Source organism: Alnus glutinosa, chromosome 6 (assembly GCF_958979055.1).
Source record: "Alnus glutinosa chromosome 6, dhAlnGlut1.1, whole genome shotgun sequence".
Lineage (NCBI taxonomy): Eukaryota > Viridiplantae > Streptophyta > Magnoliopsida > Fagales > Betulaceae > Alnus > Alnus glutinosa.
The window spans coordinates 20,787,020-20,814,951 of NC_084891.1; the positions used below are offsets into that span (position 1 = coordinate 20,787,020).

Here is a 27,932-nt window from a genome sequence, read left to right on the forward strand (position 1 = left end):
AAGATTTGTTGAAAGATTATCAAACAACTTTCAGACGAAATCTTCGTTTTTTCTTTGCTTTCCTGAGCACCCCCAAATCCTTGTTTAATTGTGAAGAAAGCACAGCTAACATTAACTCCATCTCTATGGCAGCTGTTCATGACTCTTAAGATATGATTGGCAAGGGAAACGATACGGAAATGGGTGCAAGATTGAAGGAGGTCAAGAATAAAATATGGTCATTTAGCATCATCTAATGCATTCCCTAGTTTAATACAACAGTCAGGTGGTCACGTGACCTCGACGACAATGTTGATCTTTTATCTCAAGAGGCGATAATAATAATAATAATAATAATAACAATAATAATAACATTGAAGCAACTAGCAGAATATTAGAAGCCATCATTAATTGGTACAACAAATTGAGGTCGGAACTAAAATATTTTAAAAATGTTCCCCTAATCAGTGAACATGAAAGGGGCCATCAATTGAAAAGCACATTTGCCCCTTACAACCCAGAAACGCATACATTTATATTATCATTCACAAGACCGACGGTATGGTGATGAGAGAAGCATCTCAATTGAAAGAAGGGGGACTAACAGAAACAACTATACAGGCACACTGTACAAGAAGAGAACCCTGCTTAAAAATACCAAGAAACATCAGAGGTCCCCGGGGCTTCAGAAACCACCGATTTCATGCAGTCCCAGCCGAAGACCTCAAGGTGTTGCTGGCAATCATGAAGAGTTCCATCATTTGCAGAATAGGAAAGCAGTGCGAAGGTTAGAGGAGAAAACCTAATTGAATCCCCATAGCAACTTCTATTCATCATCCAACTCAACAAGCTGTGCCCGCTTCTCGGCTGCTTTCTTCCTGATAAAGAAACCCCACCTCATTGCTGCCTTAATCTTCAGCCATCCCACAACAGCTTTTCCAGATCGGCCACGTTCCTCATCGAAGCTAGGCATTGGTGAGGGCACGTATGATGAGAACGCATACCCATCCTCTGGCACATTAACAGAGGCATGACCTCCCATACTCAAAATTCGGAGCAACTGCTGCATTTCTTCATTCTCAAGCATCTCATGACTTCTAATGCGAATCTCTTCCTCTGAAAAGAACTCATCGACTCCCCTGTCACGGTTTTGCGTCCAATCATCAAAAGGATTATGAGTAGATGGTGGAATTGCTTGGAACCCAGATGTAGATGATTGTGGACGACCAAGTGCCAGTCCAACAGCATCATTTCTTGTGCTTTGGGCCTGGTGAGAATTGCTGATCACATGTTCATGTGATGCAAAAGAAGTGCTGTCAAATGGGATACGAGGATTTGAATTTACAATCTGCGCCTCAGTTGAGTACCTCGTTGACAGATTCTCATTATACCCTGAAGCTCAAAAAAGAGAAAATAAAAAGGAAAATGATAAGTGGCTATGCAATACTTCTAGATCAAGCATCAGCAGCAAAACATCATCTCTATTGGGTGCTAGCATGCTAAATAATGCACGCATTCATGTGTATGTAGTGGGGTTACTTATCAAAAAAAAAAAAAGTGCATGTAGTGGGGTCTTCATGTGTATGTGCGTGCACGGGCGTGAGCGTGAGAGAGAGATTAACAGGGCTGATTTGACTTTTTCTCAACCCCTTCCCCCCATCCTCCCACCACCCACCCACCAAAAACAAAAAAAAAAACAAAAACAAAAAATAAGAGACACAAAACCAAAGAATCTGCACATTTATTCCTAAAAAACCCATGATTTAATGAAGCCAGAAATGCTTACCTCCCACTGGTAAGCTTAAAGCCACTGGAGGCTGCTCTGTAGGAACTGGCAGGTGTGGTAGTTGCAGCTGATGATCTAAAACATCAGAGTAATCAATTGGTCCTATATTAAGTTCATTCCGGGATGCACTTGACCTCCTATTCTGCTTTAAGCTCACAAGTGACTTGCCATCATACTCTATAACTTGGTCCCAATGGTCGTACGCTTTCTTCACTAGTGCATCTACATAGACCTGCAATTACAATAGCAGGCTCTCTGATGATTAGCTTTACCAGTGAAAACCAAATCAGACCAGTATCTGAAACTCAATGACCTTCAACTTCCCCTAATTCTAGGAATTACATGTACCTGCTCGTTTATCAGCATGGCAAAACCAATAGTAGTGTTTATTTGTCTCATAAGACTAAATAACCTGTACTTAAAACCAATAACCCTACTTAGCTTCTAAACTCTTAATGTCATTTTAGCTGCGGCCTTTTTTTTTTTTTTTTACTTTTTGTATTTTTTAACTCTATCCATGTGTGCACAATGTCAATAAGAGCAGTACAACATACTCAACAAAGAGAGGTGACTTAGAATCACATCATCAGCAGAAACGGCCAAAATATAACAGAACTGAGTTTATGTGCTTCACATCTGAAAACAGGTAAAACATTATTGATCACTCACATGCCTTCTCCCAGATTTCTGTCGGCAGGTTTGCAATGGGATAAAGAAAATTACAAAAGTCAGGTTTCTTAGTTGCCAAACTAAGCTGGCTGGTGATCAATTATTTTATTCAATTACTTAGACCTATAGGAAAAGGGAGAGAGAGAGGGAGAGGGGAGGAAGGGGGGGGGGGGGGGGGGGGGGGGGGGGGGGGGGGATTCATTTAACTGTTGACTGCCATCCTGATGCAGTCAACCAAGGAAATAAAAAACTTTGACGCAGCAATGACCACATTGGCGGCAAATGAGGCAGGTGATCATGACAATCCCCAAAAAATGGAAAAACAAATCATCAATCAACAATCTGCTTATTTTGATTTTAGGGTTAAACACCTTTTTGGTCCTTGAGTTTTTACAACTTTTTTTTTTAGTCCATGAATTTTAATTCGCATCACAGATGGTGCCTCAATTTTGGGAAAAGACCAAATTAGTACCTCAGTTAAGTTTTCCGTCCAAAAACTAACAGTCCGCCACGTATCAACATCTGAGGGTGACACGCGGCACTATATAAAAAAAGTTAAAAATTAAAAATCTTTAAAAATTAATTAAAAAATAATACAATTAAAAAAAATATATTAAAAAATTAAAATTGAAAAAATAAAAAACAAGGGGGTGGCCTCAGCCACCAGCCACCCCCTTGTTTTTTTATTTTTTCAATTTTTTTTAATTTTTTTTAATTTTTTAATTTTATTATTTTTTAATTAATTTTTAAATATTTTTAATTTTTAATTTTTTTATATAGTGCCACGTGTCAACCTAGAGGTTGACACATAGCGAGCCGTTAGTTTTTAGATAGAAAACTTGACTGAGGTACTAATTCGGTCATTTCCCAAAACTGAAATATCATCTGTGATGCGAATTGAAACTCAAGGACTAAAAAATAAAATTTTCAAAACTCAGGGACCAAAAGTGTATTTAGCCCTTGATTTTATTCATTAGGAAACCGGAAATAATCAAATCTGGCTGATAACACCAAAGACTTACAGTAGTGAACAAATTGATTTCTTAGAGTAGATACCTTATAAATAGGTTTAAGGATGCGAATGCAACAATATTCTCAGACCCAATTTACAGAAGGCAAGCAAAATGCTGCAATGATCTCTAGATCAAATGGCATCCCCTCCCCTTCTAAGAATAGGGCGGAGGGTAAGACTTTGGATTCAGGATTCACTGGGTGCATGAGTAACAAACCAATCATTAAAAAAAAAAAGAGGCAAACCCTTCTTCAAACTTAAGACAAGTAATGTCAGGATGTAATAGCGAAAGAAAGCATATGACATATGCAATTCTCACCTTCTGGTTGTCAGAAAGAGAATCAGCATTATAGAAATGCTCCCCGTTAATAAGGCCCCTCAGTTCATAGATGTTGTTAAAAACAACACCAGCATTTCTTGTATCTTCGGGGTAGTAAACATATAGCTTCCCGCTCAAGACACAAGTCTTTGCATGGTCTAAGAGAGCATCCCACATCTTATTTGACATACCACTTCCAAGGATCTACAGAAACACAAAATATATCTGAAAACATGTAGATGGTTTGTAATCTTAAGTTGAGAAGAAAATCATCTACATACATTCCGAAGTTTTTGCTGGTCTCGGACCACAAGCCGAAGAAAGTCTTCAACCGTGAAGATTTCTGCTTGGTTTAGTCTCTTGTGGAATGACCCATCCTTGCCAATTTTCTCCAATCTCCATACATCATCTTCTAATGCAGGCGGATAATGTTTCTTGTACACTGCCAAAGAAAAATGAGGAATCAACAACAATATTCCAAGACAAACAGGCAAAGAAAAAATTTAAATGACAGTGTAAGTAAGCATACATTCCCCTCTGTGATCTTTAACAGTAAAAGCTTCTGTCTTTGCTTCACGTATGTGTACACCCTCGCAAAATCCAGAAGCAACCTTCAAGCCAAGCCTGAACTTCCTGCTCCTTATCCAACTTGAGTTATCTGTAAATGTGAGCTCCCCTAGTGTCCCTACACCGTCCTTGAGTGTCACTTGTAGGTCCCCTGTCAACAAAGGTCTCTTACCTTCACGCTCTTTCACAATATGGCTTTCAAATTCTTCTTGCGTCCAGTCTTCATCATCTTCATTGTTAAAATCACCTTCAAGCACAACAATGTCTAGTTTGGCAGAGGCTTCAGGTCCAGATGTCACAAAATTGCCAGAGTTTGTATCAATTAAAACAACATGAATTGAAGCCCCTTGCTCGCCTTCTACTTTCCCTCCCGTGAAGAGCGGAAGAGCCAATCTGGACCTAAAGTGCAGCTGCAAGTTTCGTCCATCTGGACCTTCAATCCGTTTTGGGGAAGATCTGAAACCTCAAGTGTTAGAAGAATATACCACTACCATAGATGTACGACAAAAAGTTCAAGCAATGTGAATGACAATAAAATCAGGAAGCACTGAAGTGAGTTGTCAAAAACAAAGACTAAACCGAAAGTGGTTATCCAAAAGCAAATATATCCAATAGTTTCCAGGCAGATAGGATGCCAACGATCGGAGAAAGGACTTGGCAATAAAATTAATATAACCAGTAGAACTCATACTCCGAAAGTCCGAATAGCTCAAGTTAGACATAGAATCTAGTAACAAAACTAAACCAAGAACATAGGATAGCTTTAGCAAATAAAGCAGATAAAGAAAGCACTATTTTAAAGGTGCAACCTTTTATATTTACCAAAGGAAAACCATCCTACAACTCTCATGACATTTCATTTCAATTCTTCAAGTCCTCATAGGAAATATTATCCCTGATCCTCAAGTTAATCTGTTCAGTGCTTAAAGATTAACACAAGGCTCATGCAACTAGAACCACATAATTGTGCACAGAAACATCTTCCACACTTGGTAACATTGTGAAACTATTATATAAATGAGATTGTTCACTATGTTGCAACCAGTTTTATGCCTTTTTATATTAAATTCTGTCCTCCATATATAAGTCAACAATCAATAGCCTTTTTAATAAAATTTTCTTACTAATAAAAAAAAAAAAAAACAACCAAAAGCCAATAAGTTTCTAACCTAAAACCATATTATATATCAACAAATAATTTTTCTTCTGCATATCTACCTTTTTTTCTTTTTTTTCTTTTTTTTAATGTAGCCAAACATTCAAGAAATTAACTATCCCCCCACCCCGACCCCCACACACACACACACACACACACAAAAAAAAAAAAAAAAAAAAAAAAAAAAAAAAAAAAAAAACTCTCTTTTTCATGGCCCAGTGGCCCTGTACCATTCAATTTCTTCTAATTTATATCACAATTACTTTTCAAGGAAAATGTAAAAAAGAACATAAACGAATATAGAACCGCAATATAATACTACAAGATTCCTCTTCTTTTTGGTTTTTTTTTTTTTTTTTTTTTGGGGGGGGGGGGTGGGGGTGGGGGGTGGGGGGTGGGTGCAGGATTGACAACAAAAATTAACTGCCAAAAAATGTACAAGAAGCTGTAGACCTTCCATTGAGTCTAGCAGGGCCTAACTTTGCCAAAGCACGTTCCACTTCTTCACTGACCTGTTGACCATTAATGCACTGAACCAGTGAGAGGCAAAAAAAGAGAGGCCATGCACCAAGAGCAGCAATATAGAAATAACAGACTGTAATTCTTTATCTTTTATGCATAGCAAAATTGTTTGCTTACAAGAAAAATGCATACTTCATGCACATTACACAAACAATCTGACTAGAGAATTATACATAATAAAGAGGAAGGAAACAATTAACAGAAAACAAAGATGCACAGTTAGCGTAGCTCCATGATCTGTACAAGAAAAAGTTCAGCTGATTCACTGGATAATATGATTTATTTGGTCAAAACATGTAATTCCAACAATAGGTAACGACTTTTTTATCCTTTGCTAAGAATCCATTAAAAGATTCCAGAAAGGGACATATCCAAACAATACCAAGAATCTAAAGGCTCAAGTTAGCTCATCCAAACTGTAACACCCTAGATCCATCCTAGGCTAATTTTGAGATGTTGGCTGTCTTGCTTTGTTTTTTTATTTCGTTGTTTGGTAGTTGTTTGCTTAATTTGTTTCTTTTAAATTTCGTGGGTTTGCTAGAGTATGTTAGAGGGCCGAAAAAGACATGTAAAGGATTTAAAAGTTAATAAATGTTTTTTTATAAGTAATTTAATCTCATTGAAAAGCCAGAGGAGTGCCACCCTAGTCCACAAGAAGTATACAAGATAATATTCAGTAGAAAAAGAACAAAGGCTCAAGATCAAAAATTTAGAAATACTAGAAGAAGAAAAAAAAAAGAGCAGATTGTTGTGAGCTCCACCACCGAAGTCTCTCTATCTTCAAAGCTCTGTACATTCCGCTCTCCAAATACACCACATCAAACATGAAGAAGCCAACCTCCAAATTTACAAAATGCCATAAGCCAGAGTCTTTTCTTGCTGCTTTGACCACATCTCCTTGCCTTACTCTCAGGAATACTTCCATTTCAGAATTGCATGAGATCCGCCACCCAAGCATCCTTACAACATGCAATACTAAACAAATCCGGATAAGATATCTTCAATGGTTGATCCCTACACCACACACCATGCCAAAAACTAACTTTTAACTCATCACCCACCTCAAATCTAACAAATTTTGAAAACGTTTCCCACCCCTAATTATATATTTCCACACCCACTGCAAATGGTCGTATTACCTCCTTGGAACCCCAAAAATTCCACTTAAACTGTCATACTTGGTCTCTATCGCCAATCTACACAAAGCCTCACTCTTCGTAGCATAACATCATGGCCATTTACCCAAAAGGACTCGATTAAACTGAATCAAGTACCTAACCCCCAACCCACCCGACTCGCAACCAATTCACCAAATGGAACTTAAACTCGTCACCAATTCTACCCCATAAAAAGTCTCTTTGAAGTTTTTCAATCCTATTAGCCACACCCCACTAGAATAGGGAAAAGAGACGAGTAGTAAATAGGCAAATTAGAAAGGGTGCTTTTTATCGAAGTATACCTCCCTTAGATAAATAAAGTCTTTTTCATCTGGCCAACCGACGTTCCATTTTCTCAATAATGCCAATCCAAATAGATGTAGCCTTGAAAGACTCACCCAAAGGCAAACCCAATTACTTCAACAACAAAGACGCTACTCTAAAGCCCAAAATGCGAGCCAAACCTTCCACATCTCCCACTTCACCAATAGTAACATGCCTCACAAAAATCAAGGTATCATCTGCAAACAATAAGTGGGACACTAACAGTTCTTCATTATTCCTTGAACCCACCGAAAAACTAGACAAAAGTCCCCTATCTAGTGTAGCAGTCATCATCCTACTCAACGCTTCCATAACAACCACAAACAATTTTTTTTTTTATAAATAAGAAACCAACCACAAACAATAATGGCGATAATGGGTTCCCTTATCTCAATCCAAGATAATTACTAAAGAAACCAGGCAGTGAACCATTAATAAGAACGGAAAACCACACCATAGAAATACAATGCCCTATCCAATCCTTCCATTTCTCCCCAAATCCACATCTCTTCAGCAAATATAACAAGAACTCCCAATTAACATGATCACAAGTCTTTGCCAAGTCCAATTTACACAACACTTATAGTTCCTCTAATCTAATCTGACCATCCAAACATTCATGAGAACCCAAAACTAAATCCAAAATTTGTCTACCTCTAATGAATGCATTATGAGAATTTGATATAATCTTTCCCAAAACCGATTTTAACCTATTTGCCAGGGCCTTAGAGATAATTTTTTTTTTTTTGATAAGACATTTCATTAAAAGCGCAAAAGGCGATCAAGTACACAGGTAGTATACAAGAACGACAACTAAGAAGAAGAAGAAAACAGTACAAGGAAATCATTAAAACTAATCACTAAAGGAGCAAGGAACGCAGCCGTCCAAGAGTACAAAGAATAAAAGAAAAAAGTAATGAACTCCTCAATGGTTCTTTCTTTGTCCTCAAACTATCTATCGTTGCCAATTTGGCGCATGGCTCCGTTGTGTTTGATGTGGTGTGTATGGAGAGAATGAAATGCACGCTGTTTTGAAGATTGTGAGACTGATTTGATGAACTTGAAGAAAATGATGTTATAAACGTTGTTTATGTGGAGAGAAAAAATTCAGTTTATGCATGAGTGTTCTTATTTTGAATTTATAGATAGGTGCTCTCTTTTTTCTTTGAATTAGGGGCTTCATGTATACATCATGTGTACTATGGGTTGCGCCCCTTTGCGCTTTTTGAATACATTTTACTTATAAAAAATAAAAAATAAATAAAAAAAGAGGCAACAAGGAACCATCTTCCACACAACCGCACTCCGAAAGCGACCAACCGTCCACCAGCAAACGAATAGATCTCTCACCCGATTAGGCATAACCCAAGATAGACTGAAGCGGCTAAAGATAGCATTCCATAGAACGCAAGCAACATTGCAATGGAGAAGAAGATGATCCACAAACTCCTCATTCTTTTTACACATACAACATCTATCAATCACAATAGCACGCCTCTTTCTGAGATTGTCCAAAGTAAGGATCTTCTCTAGCACTACTGCCCAAGCAAAAAAGGCCACTTTCAAGGGAACCTTGGTTCGCCAAATACTTTTCCAGGGAAAATGAATTGTCTCCTCATACGCAAGAGTCTTATAGAAAGATCTAACATCAAACTTCCCTTTGCGAGCAGGAGACCACCAAAGCTTATCTTCCCCATCACGATCTATACTGATGGAATACAATAAGGTAAAGAAAGAAACCAAGATGTCCACCTCTCAATCATGAGCCGCTCGAATGAATCTGATATCCCACTAAAATGATCCGCTCTCCAAAATCAAATGAGCTGCAACGAGAAAATTCTTGTCGCAAGCTATGTCATACAAACCTAAGAAAGCTTCCTTGAGGGGCATCTCTCCGCACCACACATCATCCCAGAATATAATCCTGGATCCATTTCCCAAAATAAATCTGCTATGGCCGCACCCCTCCAACGGCTTTTCCAGCAAATTCAGCGACATCCGACAGTTTTTTCGACTGGTTCAGCGCCGCACCGGTGACAGTAGCGCCACGCGCAGGCGCGCGTCGTCACACGCCATCGACTATAGTTTTTTTCTTTTTCTTGGCTGTAGCTGTGGCTTTTCTTTTGTATTTGGGGTTTGATTTGTATTTTGGGTTTGCTTTTCAAATGTAATTCGGGCTTTTTTGTTTTTTGGGTTTGTTTCTATTGGGATTGGGTGCTTTTGGACAGATTTGGGTGAATATTGGGGGGCTTTGTTGGTTTTTTGGGCTTTGGATTTCTTGCGGTTCTCGGTGTTGTGGCATGCAGGTTTTAGGGTTGGTCCTTATGGGTTTGTTTGGGTTTTTCTTTTTATGGGTTAGCTTTGGTTGTTCCTTTGTATACTTCCGATGTACTTAGGGTCGCCTTACGCTTATATATAAAGTTTTCTTACTTATCAAAAAAAAAAAAAAAAACTGCTATGGCTACTAAACAGACTCCACCCCTTCCTAATGTTCTTCGTGAAACCCATGGGGGTCTAAGGAACACCATCCAACCCAAGAAGAACCATACTTTGCATCCACAACTGATCTCCACAAAGCTTCTCTCTCAAGCACAACGCCACAACCACTTCCCTAACAAAGCCTTATTCAAGATCCTCAAATTCCAGATACCCAAACCACCTTCTGAAAAAGGGAACAAACTGTGGACTAGCTAACCAGTTGATATTTGAATTCTTCACCTAGACATCCCCACAAGAAATCTCGATGAAGCTTCTCTATACAACTAGCAACAATGGAAGGAATAGAGAACAAAGAGAGGAAGTACGTGGGAAGATTAGATAAAGTACTCTTTATAAGGGTAATTCTACCACCCTTTGACAGATACATCCTCTGCCAACTAGCTAGCCGTCTTTCAATCTTACCAGCTACATCATCTCAAATGGACTTGGCCTTAAAAGGGGCCCCTAATGAAAGACCGAGATACTTTAAAGGTTGAGAAGAAACACCACAACCCATGATACCAGCCAATTCATCCACATTATCCACATCCCCCACAGGAACCGGTACTGACTTGGCCAAATTGATCTTTAAACCTGAAACAGCTTCAAATGACAAAAATAAAGTCCGAAGAAAACAGAGATGATCAGGATTAGCCCCGCAAAATACTAAAGTATCGTCTGCAAACAACAGATGAGAAATATTAAACAACAGATGGCAAATATACCTTGGAGATAATTTTATAACACCACCCACTAAACTAATAGGCCGAAAATCCTTAAATGTCCCAGCACCTCCCTTTTTCTGGGATAAGTGAGAGAGAGAAACATTGCATTAAAATTCTTCTCAAACTTCCTTTGACTATGAAACTCTTTAAAAACTACCAAGATGTCTTCTTTCACAACCTCGCAGCACTCCTAGAAAAAAGCCATTGAGAAGCCATTAAGACCCGGAGCCTTATCACCATTCAAATCTCTTACCACCTCCCACAATACATTCTCCTCAAAATCCCTTTCCAACCAATTTCTCTCATCCGCATTAATGGAAAGAATCGAGAGGCTATCCAATTTTAGTCACAAACTAAACTATTCAACATACAACCTTATTTCTATAGAATTAGAATCCATAGACCCATTTTCCAGAGAGGAAATCTCTGTATATCAAAAGTCATAAACCCATTAATAACCTACGAGTCTAATGAAAAAAAAAAAAATTGAAAATCAGCATATGAAATTAAAAGAAGTAACAGATTGAAGCATTCAAAAATTAGAAAGGGAAAAAATGAATAAAAAGGCAAACAATATGAATAAAACAAAGCACAAGTGGAAAAGGAAAGAAATATTTATATTTTGGAAAGATATGAAACTTCATTAGCAAGAAGACAAGTCATCTAGAATGTCATAACTATTTAGGTTATTCTTAGAGATCAAAGTAGAGTCTATATATTCTACACCCGTAGCAAGATGGTGACCACAGAGATTAATACTATTAAGGAAACATCAAAATGATGACTTAAGCCCTCTGGTAATGATTGGTGTGTAAAGCAGGTCTGTGCTAGGTAAATTAAAGAGATGAAGCATAAGAAGCCACCAATTCTATTCATCAAACAAAAAAAAAAGGGGGGGCCAATTCAAACCCATCAGAAGAACAAAAAAAAGTTGGTATGAAAACCAAGTGTAGAGGCCATAAGTCTTACAACTCTACGAAGAATAGGTTCCAAAGACGAGCAAAGCTTTTGCAGACTGTCCACTTTCAAAGCTTCAACAATTACGCTGCATGATATATTAGACTTGAAATTAAATGAAAATGCGAATACTAAATAAGTTGGACAAAAACAAACGAATGAAAGAGGCATATTAGCATTAGCCCACACAATAAATTATAGTAATTACAAAAATAAGATTTTCGCTACAAAAATATTGAATCTAACCCAATGAGTCATGAGCCATGAACTTCATTATTTATAATAACCATTATATGGTCATAAGATGCAAAATTTATCATTTATACAAGATATCTTAGTTTGAGTAATTCTAGAAGTCACTTTTGTGTCCTTGTGTCCCTCCAATAATGATGTGGCTTTTAAAATCATCACTTGATCAAAATTCAATAGTGATCAATCACAAGCTCAATGGTGATTTTAAGAGACACATCATTTTTTTAGGGATACAAGAATGACTTCTAGCACTACTCATCTTAGTTGTGATATTGATAAATCTAGCAAGTTCTGAACAGTGATTGATAAACCTAGGCTTGCATCATATTTTATCAATATATTTACGCACATAAACATAAACATGTATTTTCTATTAGCTTTTTGTATTCCTACCAAATAACACATAAAAATTAGACAAACATGATCAACAACAATATCTTCCAAAACCAAACAAAAGCTCCACATATCATTATGTTCAAGTATCTCCCCTTTCAAAATTTCCAGAAAATCTCACAATTTCCTCAACAACCAAAAAACTTGGAGTTAGACATATGGAATGACCACAGAGGGGTGAAAACTCCAATTAGAATATCAAATTAGCAATTGGCTCTGATGAGAATTATTTGGCAATTTATGGGGAGGTTGGTTCTCCTTAGAGCCTGCAAGTGCCTTTGGGGTGGGGTTGTGGAAGAACACCAAGGGTGGGAGAAATTCTTAGGCCTTTCTAGATTTGAGGTGGGGAATGGGCCTAGGACCAAATTTTGGCATGATATGTGGTGTGGGGATACAGTTCTTAAAGAAGCTTTTCCTGTTTTATTTGGAATTGCTTGTGCGAAGGATGCTTCTGTTGCGGATAATTTGGAGCTCTTGGGTGGTTCTAATCAGTGGAGCGTGAGCTTTTCTAGAAAAGTGCATGACTGGGAAGTAGATGTCTTTGCTTCTTATTTTCAGGTGTTGCACTCGGTCAATGTAAGAAGAGATAGTAAAGATAAGTTGTGGACCTGTGGTGGGTCTCCTCCAAAAAAGGCTTGTTCAAGGTCGGGTCTTTCTTTAACTCTCTGGCTTGCTTTGTGGGGAGTCACTTTCCTTGAAAGAGTGTGTGGCGAACTCAGGCTCCTACGCAGGCGGCTTATTTTGCGTGGTCGGCGGCTCTAGGTAAGATCCTTACAATGGATAACCTCAGAAAGAGGCATGTTATTTTGGTAGATAGATATTACATGTGCAAGCGAAACGGGGAATCGGTGGATCATCTTCTTCGTCACTATGATGTAGCTCACGCTCTGTGGCATGCTCTCTTTACTCGTTTTGGTTTGTCTTGAGTTATGCCTAAGAGAGTCTATGACTTGTTTGCTTGTTGGTGGACGTCTGGAAGGCCGAGGAGTGCTGCGATTTGGAAAATAGTGCCGACTTGGCTTCTTTGGTGTGTTTGGAAAGATAGAAATAATAGGTATTTCGAGGATTTGGAGAGGTCCTTGAATGATATTTTAGCTTCATTTTTTCATACTTTGTATCTTTGGATAGTGGCTTTTGTGTTCCATTTGTCGCTTAGTTTTGACAATTTTCTTCTTCGTTTTTCGCTTTCTAATTAGATGCTTTCTCTTGTATATTTTCAATGTACTTAAGGGTGTCTTACACTTTTAATAAGACCAGTTTATCACTTATCAAAAAAAAGATTTATTGAGAAACCTATCATAGAGAGTTTTTCTCTTGAAACGGTACCAAATTTGGGTTTTATCTGCAGCTCCTTTCGTGTATAAAGTTGGGGTGATGTATGGAACAACATGGCTTTAGTGTGTGTGGTGATGACATAATGCACCTCTGGAGGGCAGATATTAACCTTCCTTCAAATAAGGCAGCCTATTTTTCATTGTTAAGTTACTTAGATGCAACCAACAAGAAGTTTTGAGGGAAATTATCACTCTTCCTTTTAAAATGGCAAGCCCACACCAAGTTCTGGTGCACCTAAGTAACAACTGAAGACTATTTCATAACCAACTACTTAAAAACTTAGAATACGGTTATATTAACAATTGAACTCTTCAACTGAAGTAACATTCTAGCTTTATACAACCCACAATTAGCATAGCAATTGAATAAATTAACAAAAAAATCCCAATCAAACAAAGCAATTCAAGTCACAAATCAAATAGACATAAGAATTTACCTAGCAAGAGCGGGCCGCTTCCTCTCCGGCTGCTCATCTTCTCCTCCTCCTCCTCCTCCCTCCAAGCTCCTCTTTCCTCTACTCATAGATTTGGTCCTCTCCATAAACCTAGTCTGCATTTACACCCACACACCTTGCAGATCTGCAACACACCAAAACCACAACATACTCACTAAAAACGCATAAAAATCCCAAAATTACAACCAAACTCAGAAACCCTAACTACTGGTCCACACACACACAAACTCGACTTTCCACCACAGATCTACAAAGCACTTCAAATTCAACTCATATTTCGCAAATTCCTCGTATTTGAAGTTGGAAATCCCCCCGATTTTCCATCTATTGATGAAAAACGACATACAAAAATTACTGAGCGAGTGATTGATTCCCCAAAAAGAAAAACAAAAAGGAAAAACTTGCTGAGAGATTCCTTATTTTTATCCTTTTCTTAGAGCGAGAAAGCGAGGGAAAACCTGAGAGAAAAGTTGGAGTGTTTGGTGAACCAGAAAATAGAAAAGCAATGTGATATCGTTTGAAGTCTTAAAGACTTCTTTTGTATCCGAGTCTATACTGGCGACTCTCAGATCAACTGTGGTAGAATCAGCTGCGACTCAGACCACGGTGGTCCACATTCTTCTGTCAAGGATATCGACTCACAAACACGACCTTTTTGTTTCACTCTATGATTTCTTCCGCTCTTTAAAATGGAGAAGTGAGACCAGCTGGTTCTGTGTAGCACTGGATGGATTCTCGTAGACTAGTACTAGATCTATTCCCGTATTAGTCGTTGCTTTAGGATCGTCCGAAGGACAAGCTAGCGTTAAATCCTGGACGTTGCACTTGCCACGTCACTCGGAAGTATTTGGTATTTTGGTTTCACTGACGTCACTTCCATTTTTAGGCTGACGCCAGTTTTCTGTTATTTGTTCCGAATTTTCTTTCCTTTTTGGCCAGAGACGCTTTCTATTATTATCATTAATTGATATTAATCCCAACCACTCTTACTGTATTATTACGTTGATGATGAATTGATGATCATCTATAATCATAGGTTGTTATAATGTCATGAATTAAATGTACGAGCATTTCTACTTTTAAAATGAAGGGATACCGTTTCCTATTAATGTTTGTGCGTTGAATTTTTATCGTATCGAAATATAGGTATAAGACTGTGTAAATCAATTATAATTTATCTTTTTTTTGTTTAAATGGATCAAATTCTTCAATCTTTATGCTCTAATTTTTTATTGAGTTCATATCGAATAAAATTAATTTCTATAATGTTATCGATCAAATAATTATGATCAAGCGGCCATGAATCTCCGACCATACTAATAAATTATGTCTATTTGAATCATAATAATGGAGAGACTCCATTTGGTAACTCCTTCCCCTCATATTTGAGATGAAATTTTTCTTTAGTGATAGTAATAAGTGATTGATGTGATATATAGTATAAATAATTTATATATATTGTAGTGGGTTTTTTTATTTAAATACTAAAAAAATTGTTAATATGATATAAAAAGTAAAAAAAATTAGAATATTTTGAAGTTAATGTTTTTTAGAAGAAGTGCAAATAAGAGAATGGGAGGAGAGTGGGGTTGCCAAACGGAGCCCAGTGGGTGTGTTGAGTTGAATTTTTTTTTAGAGTTAAATACTTTTTTGCCCTATGTAGTTTAAAAACTTTATCTTTTGTCTCCTTAGTTTTCATTTTTTTCATAGGTGGTACATGTGCTATAGAAAAAAACGGAGATGGTACCTCCGTTCATTTTTCAGTCCAAAACTAACATTTTTCCACACCAGCGACATGTTGCACCATTAAAATTGCGACACGTGGCTACACAATTTTTTTAAAAAAAATTATTTTATTTTAAGTTTTTTTAAAAAAAAAATATTTTAGGGGTAGCGGTGGCCGAACCACCCCAATGGGCCACAGAGGTGGTTCAACCACCTCTAAAACTAGCATTGGGGGTGGCTAAGCCACCCCTACATTTTATTTTATTTTTAAAAAAAAGTATTAAAATATATATATATATATGGGGGCCACGTATCGTAATTTGAATAGTGTCACACTGTCACGTGTCAATGACGTAAAAATCTGTCAGTTTTAGACGGAAGAATGGACTGAGGTAGCATCTTCATCTTTTTCCATAGCATAGGTACCATCTAAAAAAAAAATTGAAAAGTGATAGGATAAAAAATAAAGTTTCAAAATCACAAGGGTGTAAGATATTTAACCATTTTTTTTTAAATAATTGTAAAAAGTGATTGATTTGATATAAAGTAAAAAATAATTTTTATATAAAAATAAAAAAGTTTTGTATTATAATGAATTTTTTTTATTTGAATAGTAATAAAAAAAATTAATGATGTGATAAAAAAAAATTAAAAAAGTTTAAAATATTTTGAAGTTAATTATTTTTTTAAAAAAATAAAAATAAATAAGGAAAATGCCAAAATGGTGTGATTAGTTACGGAATATCCCCAATTATGTTTGAGTGGAGAGGGAGTCTTTTTTATGAACCATAGAAGTATAGAACTGTAGGTGTAGGTACAGTAGGTTAAGGATAAGATAAGAACAACTTCTTTTCCGCCCTTTTTTGTGTTGCCGCAAAAGAAAGTGGAGCAGCAAAATAACGAAAACGACCCCAAAGAAAGAATAAATAAAAGCAGACAAAAATTTAAAGCTCCTGAAAACTACTGGGCCTGCACTCTGCACTCTGCACTCTGCTGTCTGCAACTAATCAACCATCTTGGCTTTACAATTTGTTCCACAATTTCAGTGTTGGTGTCGTTTAGCATCTGGCCCGTTAATAGCCAATCATTTTACTCTCAACACAGGCAATATCAAACATGCAAACTTTTATCTATAAAAAAAAAAAATAAAAAAAAAAAAAATATATATATATATATATATATATATATTTGTCTTCACTCTTCACTGAAGTTAAATTGAAATTGGAGATGACTGAGCTCAGCAACTCGGACCAACAAACTAATTACAATATTCTGACTTGACCCTGTGTTGGAGAAATTTTTGCATGACTAATTTGCCTTGAAACACACTACATATTTTAGTGATGTTGACAAGAGATTAGAAAGCAAATAATTGACAAAAATGGATGATCGCGTGACCATCACTCTTATAATTGGTGGGGGTTATCGAGCTGAATAGATTTGTTTAGCATGACACCCTCCACATGTGATTGTGCGTGTTCGGCACGATCACCCCTCACCTATTATGGTTACTTGACCACCCCTTTGTTATATTAGAGATGGCCACAAAACTACTCATTTGTGTTAGTTTTTGTTTTTGGTAAAAATACAAAATCAGTCATTGTTATCTATGGTACCTCGATTGAAGTTGAGGATGTTAAAGTATTAACAACAATTTCCCTACAATCTTTTCTCTTTTTCAAATATAAGAAAAATTTATTCAAAAACAAAAAGTCAGATGCAGCAACTTCATATTGCTTCCCTAAATATTGGGAATGCTACCCAATGTTTGTGAAGTGTACTTGAATAGAAAAATAAAAAGTAATTTTGTTTTATAAATTTAAAAAATCAAAAATAAATGGAGACTATTGTTAGTTCCCTAAGGGAGGCCTGAGCCCTGGTCAAGGGCCTCCTATGACTTTGTTAACTTAATCAATACTTCTAAGCCTTATCTTAAAACTAATCTCCATGTCATTTTGATATTGAATTCTCATATGAAGCCCTTATTATTAGGGTTGGCAAAATGGGTTATCGTGGCGGGTTTGGATCGACCCAATTGACTTGCCAACTTGAACCCAACACGATTAGCCAATCGGGTTGGGCGGGTCAACCCATTTAGCTAATTGTGTCATAAACGAGTTGGCGGGTCAACCCGCGGGTTGACTCCTTTAACCCGTTTATAAACGTGGCATAAACAAGTTAACCCGTTGAGCCTAAACCCAAATTTTATAACTTCGTGTTGTGTTCGTGTCGGATTCACGAGTCGTGTAAAAAATTATCAACCCTACTTATTATTGTGCTTCTTCTTAATCAATAGGAAAGGGGAGTTCATGGTCCCTTTACACTAGGCCCAGATATGGTTCCTTGTCCTCCCATTTTTGTACAATAGTTTATGATAGCGTAGTTGCTTCAAATGCCTAGATTGGGTCGTTGAACTTGTTGGTGCCTTTGGGAATCAAAGATCTTTCTCATCGCTCATTGGGCAGCTGCACAACCCGTGGCTTGTCATGAGGCTTATGGCCATGTTCTGGATGTTTGTCCTTCATCATAGATTAGGGGTACATGGCTGTATCCCAACCAATTGCCTTATATGCCTTGACATGGATCCATGGCCATAAGTCGACCAATACCTCTGCTTAACTCGACCTTGAGTACATGGTTGTTCATTATTACCCAATACTATTTAGTATGATTGTATGTCGACCAATTCCCCAGTATAACTTGATCTAGGATACATGGCTAATTACCCAATTTTAATATGAGGTGCATGGCCAATTCCCCAATACAATCTAATATGGGGTACATGATCGCATGCTAGTCAATTACCCAATTTAATATGGGGGTACATGGTCGTGCGCTTGGCCAATTGTCCAACATATTTGTTGGGGATTATTTGTCTCCTATTTAAAGTGGGGCCAGGTTTGCTCTTCAGATTAGTCTTCGGACTCCGGACTCCAGATTGGACCTTGGATCTTGAGCCTTAGTCACTAGTAGCCTTCTGTATTTATTAGATCAAGTCAAGTGAAGTCATAGATGATATTAGACGTTTACATTGAGCATTGTGCTTGACAGGGGCAAAATGGACATATAGCATACAGGGGTATAAAAGGGGGTATAAGAATCTATTTTAGACGGACTTTCCTTTAGCTCTCTCTCTCTCTCTCTCTCTCTCTTTCTCTCCCCTTTTTTAGACACTTGATTGACTTGACCGTCGGAGGAGGCTTCGTCGGCCAACCCCAGGCGAGTCTTTGCTGTTTTGCAGGTCGAGACTCAGACGAAGGGACGTCCCTGATGATGCCACATCACCGGACCAAAAATTGCATCAACAATATTCTTGGTTTGTGATCATATACTAATCAATTTTCAAATGTAATATGTTCTGGGGTACATGATCAATTGCACAATTTATTTTGATATGGGGCACATGGCTTCATATTGGCCAATTGCCCAACATAATGTTAGCCATAAATTGTTATCAATGGTATTTTGTGAACCTAATTTGCAGGTTGCTTTAATCATAGAAGATTACCTGCATCATAGGCTTTCAATTAATTTCACCTTTGATTGGATTGCCTGGCAGGATCATGGCTGTTCACCGGCTCCTTAATGGTGTAGCATCGATTATTCTATCATTCAGTGCAGTTCAGCGGGCCTACAATTGTTCAACAACTTTGTGACCATGAAGTAGTGATGTGTAGCAGTCCCATTCTTGATCGTGTTCGATGGAAGATAGGCACGGTGGGCCCTTTCCATTAACTCGTGAGGGCAAGCTTAACCCATCTCTTTAATTGGGCATTCCCTCGTCTTGGTACTAAATGTAGGACGGTCTTCTTTAGGTTAGCAAGATACAATTTTATACCAACTCGAAGACATTGAAATGGAGTCAAATTTGTTTTACGTTATCTCCGTGAAACAACTGACATTGGATTGTTTTACCCAAGTGAATAATTTGAAGTTAATTGAATATGCAAACGCATGTTATATTTCTGATTTGCCTAAAGGTCAATCAAAAACAAAATTTCTATTTACGTGTGGCAATACTGTTATTTCATGGAGATCTATCAAGCAAATAATAGTTGTTACTTCTTCAAAACGCTTAAAGATTATTGCAAGTCAAGGAATGCATTTGGCTGAAATTTCTTATTCAACACATTTGAGAAAAAATGTGGTCTATCCGCAACAAAAGATAGCCCAACAACATTATACAAAGCAAACGTTACTTGTATTGCAGAGATCAAAAGAAGCTATACTAAAAGTGATATAAACAGGCACATTTTACCGAAGTTCTTTTATATGCATGAGCTTTAGAAGAACAGTGATACTGATGTCAAGCAGATACAATCGAATGATAATTTGGCAAATTTATTTACTAAAACATTACCAACTACAACCTTCAAAGAAATTAGTGCACAAAATTCGAATGCTTCGATTCAAAGATCTTTCATTATAAACAATCAAAACTCTACACACTTATAAGAGGTAGTCAATGATTATGCGGATTGTACACTTCTTCTTTAGCTAAGGTTTTTTTCCCACAGGGTTTTCCTTTTCAAGGTTACAATGATGCAAAATCCTAGAGCAAGAATATTGTACTCTCTTTCTTTTGCTACATGTTTTTTCCCATTTAGTTTTCCTTGGCAAGGTTTAAGAATTAAGGTTTTAACAAGGCATATTCTTAGTGTGTGACCATCCAAGGGAAAGTGTTATAAATGCATTCATGTATTAGGTGGATGACCATTTAGTTTTCATCTCTTGCAATTCTTACCACATTAATGTAATCCCTTGGAATTCCTACTACAGTCATGTACCCTCTTGATTCATATATCACCCTTTCCATACATTTTCATCCCATTATGATTCTATGCCTATAAAAGGGAATCCTGAGGAGCATGAAAAACACACAATAAAAGGAGATGAATATAGTTCCTAAAGAACTAGTTTCATGTATTACAATCTCTTTATCTTATCTTACCATTTTTCTTTGATTCCACAACAAAATTATCAACTATTATAGATCCTTATACATAAGAAGAAGATCGTAAATCCTTAACAAAAAGAAGCCCCGACTCTCTACACGGGACCCATAAAAGAGAAGAATTTAGAATAGCTTTCAATTACTATAACTCAGAATTTTGTGAACTCCTTAATTTGGCAAAACTCTTCAAGTCTTGTGTGAAGTTTGACAAGTAATTGGCTGCAGATCTCAGGAGGTGTGCAGGGGCCACACATGAGATATATGACATTACCCAAGGGCCTCGTGTAAACACCATCTTCGCGGAGTTTCTGAAGAAGAGAGCTCGCATATAGCGATCCATACCTGTAAAAGACACCTGCTTAGAGCAAAACTTCTTGAACGAGGTAATAAACATTTAAGTATAGATATGCAGGGACTATGAACCAGAACAAAAGCAGTAGTGCAAGCCCTATGGGGGGATGATCAAGTCACAAAGAAAAGAAAACCAGATCAAGGGTAAGTGTTTGTTACAATAGGAATAGGGCAATGCCTCTCTTGGCCAGTTGGCCTTAAAATACAATCAACTGTAGCATGTCTTCTTAGAAGTTCTTTCTCTCTTTCTTAATTTTGTTTTTAGAGGGATAAGGCATAATCTGTTCAAGAATCAAGACAGACAAGCTCAAATTGGATAATCCTACTGATGTGTTCTGGGTTACCATGAACCGTGAAGAACTACTGTGTACTGCCTATATGGTTACAACATAAAGAAGTTGCTCAAGTACAAGATGCTTCAAATAAGAGTTTCTTATGGACATAACTTTCATGTTGAAACATTCCAGCTTACAAGTTGGGAAGTGTTATACAGTGCATGTGGAGCTAAAATGACAGTTGATAGAAGATGACACTTAAAAATAATTCAGAGAAGCTAATCAGACAATACCCAGCGTTACAGCCTTCTGCTCGGAGTTCCAAGGCACAGAGAGTTCCCAATGCAACCACTCTTTGAACTGCATGAATTGATGAAATCTGTCGCACCAAGTCTTCATCCCATAACTGCAAGTAATTGAAAAAAGAAAAAAGAAAAAAAAATTGATTTATGGTTCCCATTAGTAAAAAATTTAGCATGATCACTATTAGGCGAACAAAAAGGAATTTGATAGTTATCAGACAGGCCTATGGTATACCTGTTAGATTTTATGTTGCAAACCAAGCACCTTAATTTATGCTGAGGTGTAGGGTGTTTTGGCCTTCTTTTTTTATTATTTTTATTTTGGTGGGGGGAGAGCAAAAATGGTCATGAAAGGTCAGCTTCATAGACAACTGTTGTAATTAAATACGATTGATGAGTACATCCATTAGAGTTTGAACTTGAAATTACAGATAACATTGATGTAATGAAGCTTAACAGAAACAGCAGCCTCCATAAGTTTTCTATTTTAGGGGCTCCCAAGGACTTACTTTAAAGCTAATTAAGGGCTTCTCTACACATTGTAATTGAAGCTGACTTTAGAACTAATTCAGGGCTTCTCTACATGTTGTAATTGAAGCTGGAGATATTTCAAGTTTGATAGTTGAAACTTCTGTCAGAATGCAATTGAAAGTAAAATTAAGGTAGATTTACATGCTAAAAATATGAGGTTGTACCATCTCTTGTACTCTAATGAGAACTAGCAAGGGAAAAGAAACTATCTTAATGAAGCATTTTTTTTTATTTGTATACTGAATATTTAATCATGGCAACTGAAAGCATTGAACCTTTGAACACAGAACCAGTGAATATCATTGGACAGTTAATTTCAGGATTGAAAAATCTATTCTATGTATAATTGGGTGTGTGAATGTATGTATGTATTGATAGGTAAATACAACTCACATATCAGTACAGGATTGAACCATAATCTTTCCCTGCTCCCCTCATTTGTGGGAGGAAGGAAATACCATTTGGTCCAAAGACCATTGGCTTTAATGTTTTTTTTTTTTTGATGAATCATTGCCTTAATGTTTATTGTAAACCATACAAGGCTGAGTGATGCACAAACGTATTCGCCCCCTCACTACTACTCAGCACAGTGATTATATATATATATATATTAAAAAATAAGGGCCTGAAGCACCCTATTTGTAAATTTGTAATGTTGATGCTAATGAAAGATTTGTAATATCGAAGATCCCCAAAAATAATGACAACAATAATCAACATACCTCCCTAAGCGACCTTCCTTCAGAAGTGATGTTAAGATTTGTCTGGGGATCTTTGAACCATTTTATGGATTTAACAGCTGCCGTGCACCCCATAGCATGTCCAGAGTATGAGTGCCCATGCAAAAGGGCCTTGAGCTGTAACCAGAATGAAGAGAACTTTAGAACATTATTTATCATTTAAATAGTATCAGAGATCTGTTTAGAACAAACGTGTACAGAACTAGGGAGAACACAGATTCTAAGACACAGGTGGTGTTTGGGACTTTCAAAGTACAAAGACCACAAATACATCAACTGAAAGCTATAAAGAGCAGAAATGGGGAAGGCAGTGACAAAAGAGAAGAAAAAAAAAAAAAAAAGACATTCATTAATTAAAAAATTTGATCTGTTTAAGATTGTATTGTAATTCTGCACTTATTAAATTAATTTTTTTTTAAGGGAAAGAAAGAAAAAGAAAAAAAATCAGTGAAGATTGTTACAATACAGAAAAAGCAGTGACAAAAGAGAAGAAAAAAAAAAAAGACATTCATTAATTAAAAAATTTGATCTGTTTAAGATTGTATTGTAATTCTGCACTTATTAAATTAATTTTTTTTTAAGGGAAAGAAAGAAAAAGAAAAAAAATCAGTGAAGATTGTTACAATACAGAAAAAGTAAAGTTCTGGAGTTTTTTTTATATGTAATCGAAAGATCATTAAAAAGCACAAAATGCGCAACTCAAGTACATAGAAAGTATACAAGAGATACACCTAGATAGAAAGAGAAAAAATGTCAAGAAAATAATGAAAACTAAGAAAATTAAGATAGTCTAAAACAACTGTCCAGTGGTATAGAGTTTTGAAAAATAAAGACTTTTGTTCTACTACCGTCCTCTCACGGTCTTCAAAACTTCTATCATTTCTTTCCCTCCAAAGACACCACAAAAGGAAAAAGACGAAACCAGCTCCCACGTTGCTATACTCGGAGGACAGCCGCACAACCCTCTCCAACAAACAAAATGTCTACCACTCGTTTAGGCATAACCCAAGCTAACCCAACACGACTGAAAGTAGCACTTAATAAGGCACTAGCAATCTCACTATGGAGTAGAAAATGATCCACAGACTCCTCATACCTCTTATACATATAGCACCAATCAACTACATGACATGTTGCTTCCTTAGGTTATCCATGATGGGGATCTTCCCTAGGGTGGTCGACTAAGCAAAAAAAATGCTGCTCTCATGGGAACTTTATTCTACCAAATACTCTTCTAAAGGAAAGGAGTATCCTGAGGAATAGGGATGTTATAGAAGGATTTAACGTTGAACAACAATCTCTTGGAAGGGGCCCAACAAAGCTTGACTTCACCTCCTCGTCTCGATCTAAAGGAATATAACAAATTGAAAAACAAAGCAAAGACATTCACCTCCCAAATGCGAACCGCTTTGATAAAACTTACATTCCACTGATGGGAGTAACTAAATAACTCCAAGTGATCTGCCACGAAAGCATCTTTAGCGCAAGCAATACTATACAAATATGGGAAAGCTTCCTTAAGGGCCTAATCCCCACACTACGTCATGCCAAAATCTAATCTTGGAACCGTCTCCCACCTCAAATATGGTATGACTAGAAAACTCTCCCCCAGCCCCTCTTGATATTTTTTCATAACCCCACCCCATATGACCCATGAACCTCATTTAAACGCCACCTACCCATGAACTACTATTTTTAGAATCCACTACAACTTTCCACAAGGCCTTTCTCTCATGCAAAGAGCGCTATAGCCACTTCCCCAAAAGAGCACGGTTGAACAAAAACAAGTTTTAGACCCCTAACCTTCCCTCAAAAATCGGAGAACAAACCTTAGACTAACTTACCAAGTGAAATTTGAAATCTTCACCTTGTCCAACCCATAAGAAATTCCGCTACAACTTTTCTATGCAATTAGCAACACCAGCAGATAATGGAAAAAGAGACATGAAATACATAGACAAATTGGATAGGGTGCTCTTGATCAAGGTAATCCTTCCACCCTTAGACAAGTACATCATCTTCCAACCAACCAAACGACACTCGGCCAAGATACTTCAACGACAAAGAAGAAACCCTGCAGCCCAGAATACTGACCAATCCATCAACATTATTGACATTACCCACAAGAACCACTTCTGACTTAGCCAGATTAATTTTCAACCCACATACAGCTTCAAAGCATAAGAATAAGGCACACAAATAGCAGAGGTGGTCTGGATTTGCCCCGCAAAATATCAATGTGTCATCCGCAAATAGAAGGTGGAGATGTTAAGCGCATTAATGTTCCTAGAACCCACATAAAGCCTAAAAGAAAACCCCCATCTATAGTAGCAGATAGCATTTTACTAAAAGCCTCCATGACGATGACAAACAACAAATGAGACAAAGGATCATGTCACCTCAGACCACAGGCGCTACTGAAGAATTCGGATGGAAAGCCATTCGCCAAAATAGAAAAGCGGACCAAAAAAATACAATGTCCTATCCAAGTACACCATTTCTCCCCAAAATCGCATCTCCTCAGCAAATATAATAAAAACTCCAAATTGACATGATCACAAGCCTTCTCAGTATCTAATTTGCAAAGTACACCTAGCTCCCCAGATCTGATCCTACTATCCAAACATTCATTAGCTACAAGAACAAAGTCTAGGAACAAAGTCTAGGATTTACCTACCTCAGACAAACGCATTATGAGGCTTCGAAATAATCTTCTCTACAACCCTTCTCACTAGACTAATAGGTTGAAAATCCTTAAACATCAACAACCCCGGATTTCTTCGGAATGAGAGCAATGAAAGTAACATTAAGACTTTTTCAAATTTACTTTTGGCATGAAAGACATGGAATACCCTCATAACATCATCTTTAATCACATCCCAACAAGTTCGGAAGAATGCCATAGTAAAACCATCAGGGCTCGGCTCCTTATCACTATTCATACCTTTCACCACCTCAAGGACCTCACTCTCCACAAACAGTCTCTCTAACAAAGTGGTCGCCTCCTCATTAATGGAATCAAAAGCAAGGCTATCCAGCTTGGGCCACCAACTAAACTGTTCAGTAAACAATCTATTATAGAATTGCACAATGTGTTTCCTGATCTTAGTTTGATCGAAAGTAATTGAGCCATTTACCAACAACTTAATGGAGTTAATTCTCTTATTTGAGTTAGCCACTCGATGGAAAAAACCCGTACATTTTGTCTCCCTCTCTTAACCATAGCGCCCTCGACTTCTGCCTCCAACTCATCTCCTCCAATAAGGTAGCCCTCTCCAAATCAGTTAATAACTTTGTCTTTCCTTAACTTCTCTTCATCACATAAAGCTCTCTCTTCCTCCAACCCATCGAGAATCCAAGAGAATCTTCTTTTGGTTCTCCACATTACCAAACTCCCGCTTGTTCCAGACTCTTAAATCAGCTTTCAAGGCCTCAAGTTTGCGAGCCAAAGTAAAGCTCGGGGAGCCTTGACAATGATAAGAAGTCCACCATAATTAGTTTAATTGAGTTGAGAAAAAGATCTATGAAGCTGACCCTAATTAGTTTAGATAAGGACCTAGTTGAGCTGAAAAATCTTCCCCTACTTGCAGTACCTGAATCCATAAAAATATTAAAACATGGAAAGAAAATGAAAGATATCTGATATACAAAGTAATATCAGATTGTCAATCTGGAATGTGGGAACTTGATTTAGCATTTGAGCACAAAGTTCTATAATTTCAATAGTATTTGAGACTGACTCAGCTGTCAAGCTCACTGATCTAATGGTGATGCTGTTTAAATTGATCCTAAAGAGGGCTAAAGTGAATTGGCATCGAGAACAAGCTTTTGGCATAAGGAGTAATACATATATGTAACACGCAAAAGACCATTAAATTTTTCTGGTAAGTATTGAACAGTGCTAAGTTAACATTTAATAATCCTATAAACGTATTTTAAACCTCTATTTAATTACCAATATTCATCTAAATATAGACTACCTCTCGTTTGATTAAAAAAAACAAAAAACTCAGACTACCTCAAAGTTTGGTTTACTTGAATGCTAAGTTAAAATGAACTCATTTATACCATGTCACCAAATTATTGAAAGCATAATCCTGCTTTGAAAGCCAAAATAGGACCTCTCTTTGTTAGGTAATAATATATCAAAGAATACTAAGAAAAAAAAAAAAAAAAAAAGGCAGATTCACCAAGAAAAAGGACTTTATGAAGTAAGAATACACCAACAAAATATCTCTGAGACTTTACAGCATACAAACAGATTCACCCTAAAGTGTCCTAGCATTGCTATTACCAGTCCCTGTCAGTCTTATTTTGACTCTAGGGTGAAATGCAAACAAGAATATCAACAAATGTGGCAGCCAAAACCATACCACCAGAAGCCAACATCTCAACTTCCTACATAATATTGTCTTTCACATGAAGACAACATCTCAACTTCCTACATAATATTGTCTTTCACATGAAGACCCCTAACTGACACATAAAAATAAAAAAGAAACAAAAGAAAAGCCAGCACAATAAATTACCTTTGAATCTCCAATAAAGGAGGTAAATACAGCATTTGTTGCCAATGTGGCAGCTAAGGGTACAGTCCCACCAGTCATCAGCTTCCCAAAGCAGGCTATATCTGGTACACAACAAAGTAGGTCTGCTGCAGTCTGCCAGAAGAAAAACAATTTTCGGATCAAGTGATCTAAAAAGAAAATGAAGAATTAAAAATTAAGAAAAGAAAAGAAAAAAGTTAAATGTCTCTAAAGGGCAACCAACCTCTGTCCCCACACGCCAGAAACCCGTAAAAACCTCATCAAAGATAACTGGGATTCTTTTATTTCGGCACTCATTAACAAGTACCCGCTGGAAAAGTGGATCAACCATATGCATTCCTCCAGCAGCTAGTATAACTATAGAACAGCAGAACCATTGAATGAGAAAATTGCACAGTTTCCAGGAAAGAGCACGCATCCCA

At 37.1% G+C, this 27,932-nt stretch overlaps 2 protein-coding genes across 4 annotated transcripts in view; both read right to left on the bottom strand.

The window, feature by feature from the left end:
• Window positions 1-363: 363 nt before the first annotated feature.
• On the bottom strand, window positions 364-14,702 carry LOC133871367 (calmodulin-binding protein 60 B-like). Of its 3 annotated transcripts, none has more exons than XM_062308806.1 (9): window positions 14,544-14,702; window positions 14,068-14,209; window positions 11,664-11,739; window positions 5,942-6,000; window positions 4,295-4,788; window positions 4,047-4,207; window positions 3,766-3,969; window positions 1,766-1,997; window positions 364-1,371 (listed from the first exon to the last, which is right to left on the bottom strand). In XM_062308806.1, exons 2-9 carry the CDS (start codon window positions 14,184-14,186, stop codon window positions 806-808), a joined length of 1,911 nt encoding a protein of 636 aa, XP_062164790.1. In that variant the 5' UTR covers window positions 14,187-14,209; window positions 14,544-14,702; the 3' UTR covers window positions 364-805. The 3 variants fall into 3 exon arrangements, with proteins under 3 accessions (XP_062164790.1, XP_062164792.1, XP_062164791.1); XM_062308808.1 differs by lacking the exon at window positions 14,544-14,702 and adding an exon at window positions 14,306-14,488; XM_062308807.1 differs by lacking the exon at window positions 14,544-14,702 and having other exon boundaries at window positions 14,068-14,488.
• Window positions 14,703-20,411: 5,709 nt separating this feature from the next.
• Window positions 20,412-27,932, bottom strand: part of LOC133871908 (bifunctional dethiobiotin synthetase/7,8-diamino-pelargonic acid aminotransferase, mitochondrial) — a 30,021-nt gene continuing 22,500 nt past the window's right edge. Inside the window, exons 10-14 of the mRNA XM_062309369.1 lie at window positions 27,734-27,867; window positions 27,493-27,624; window positions 22,946-23,080; window positions 21,684-21,796; window positions 20,412-21,106 (exon numbers count right to left, since the gene is read on the bottom strand). Coding sequence (XP_062165353.1) covers window positions 20,914-21,106; window positions 21,684-21,796; window positions 22,946-23,080; window positions 27,493-27,624; window positions 27,734-27,867 — 707 coding nt within the window. The 3' untranslated portion in view covers window positions 20,412-20,913. The remainder of the gene's footprint in view (window positions 21,107-21,683; window positions 21,797-22,945; window positions 23,081-27,492; window positions 27,625-27,733; window positions 27,868-27,932) is intronic.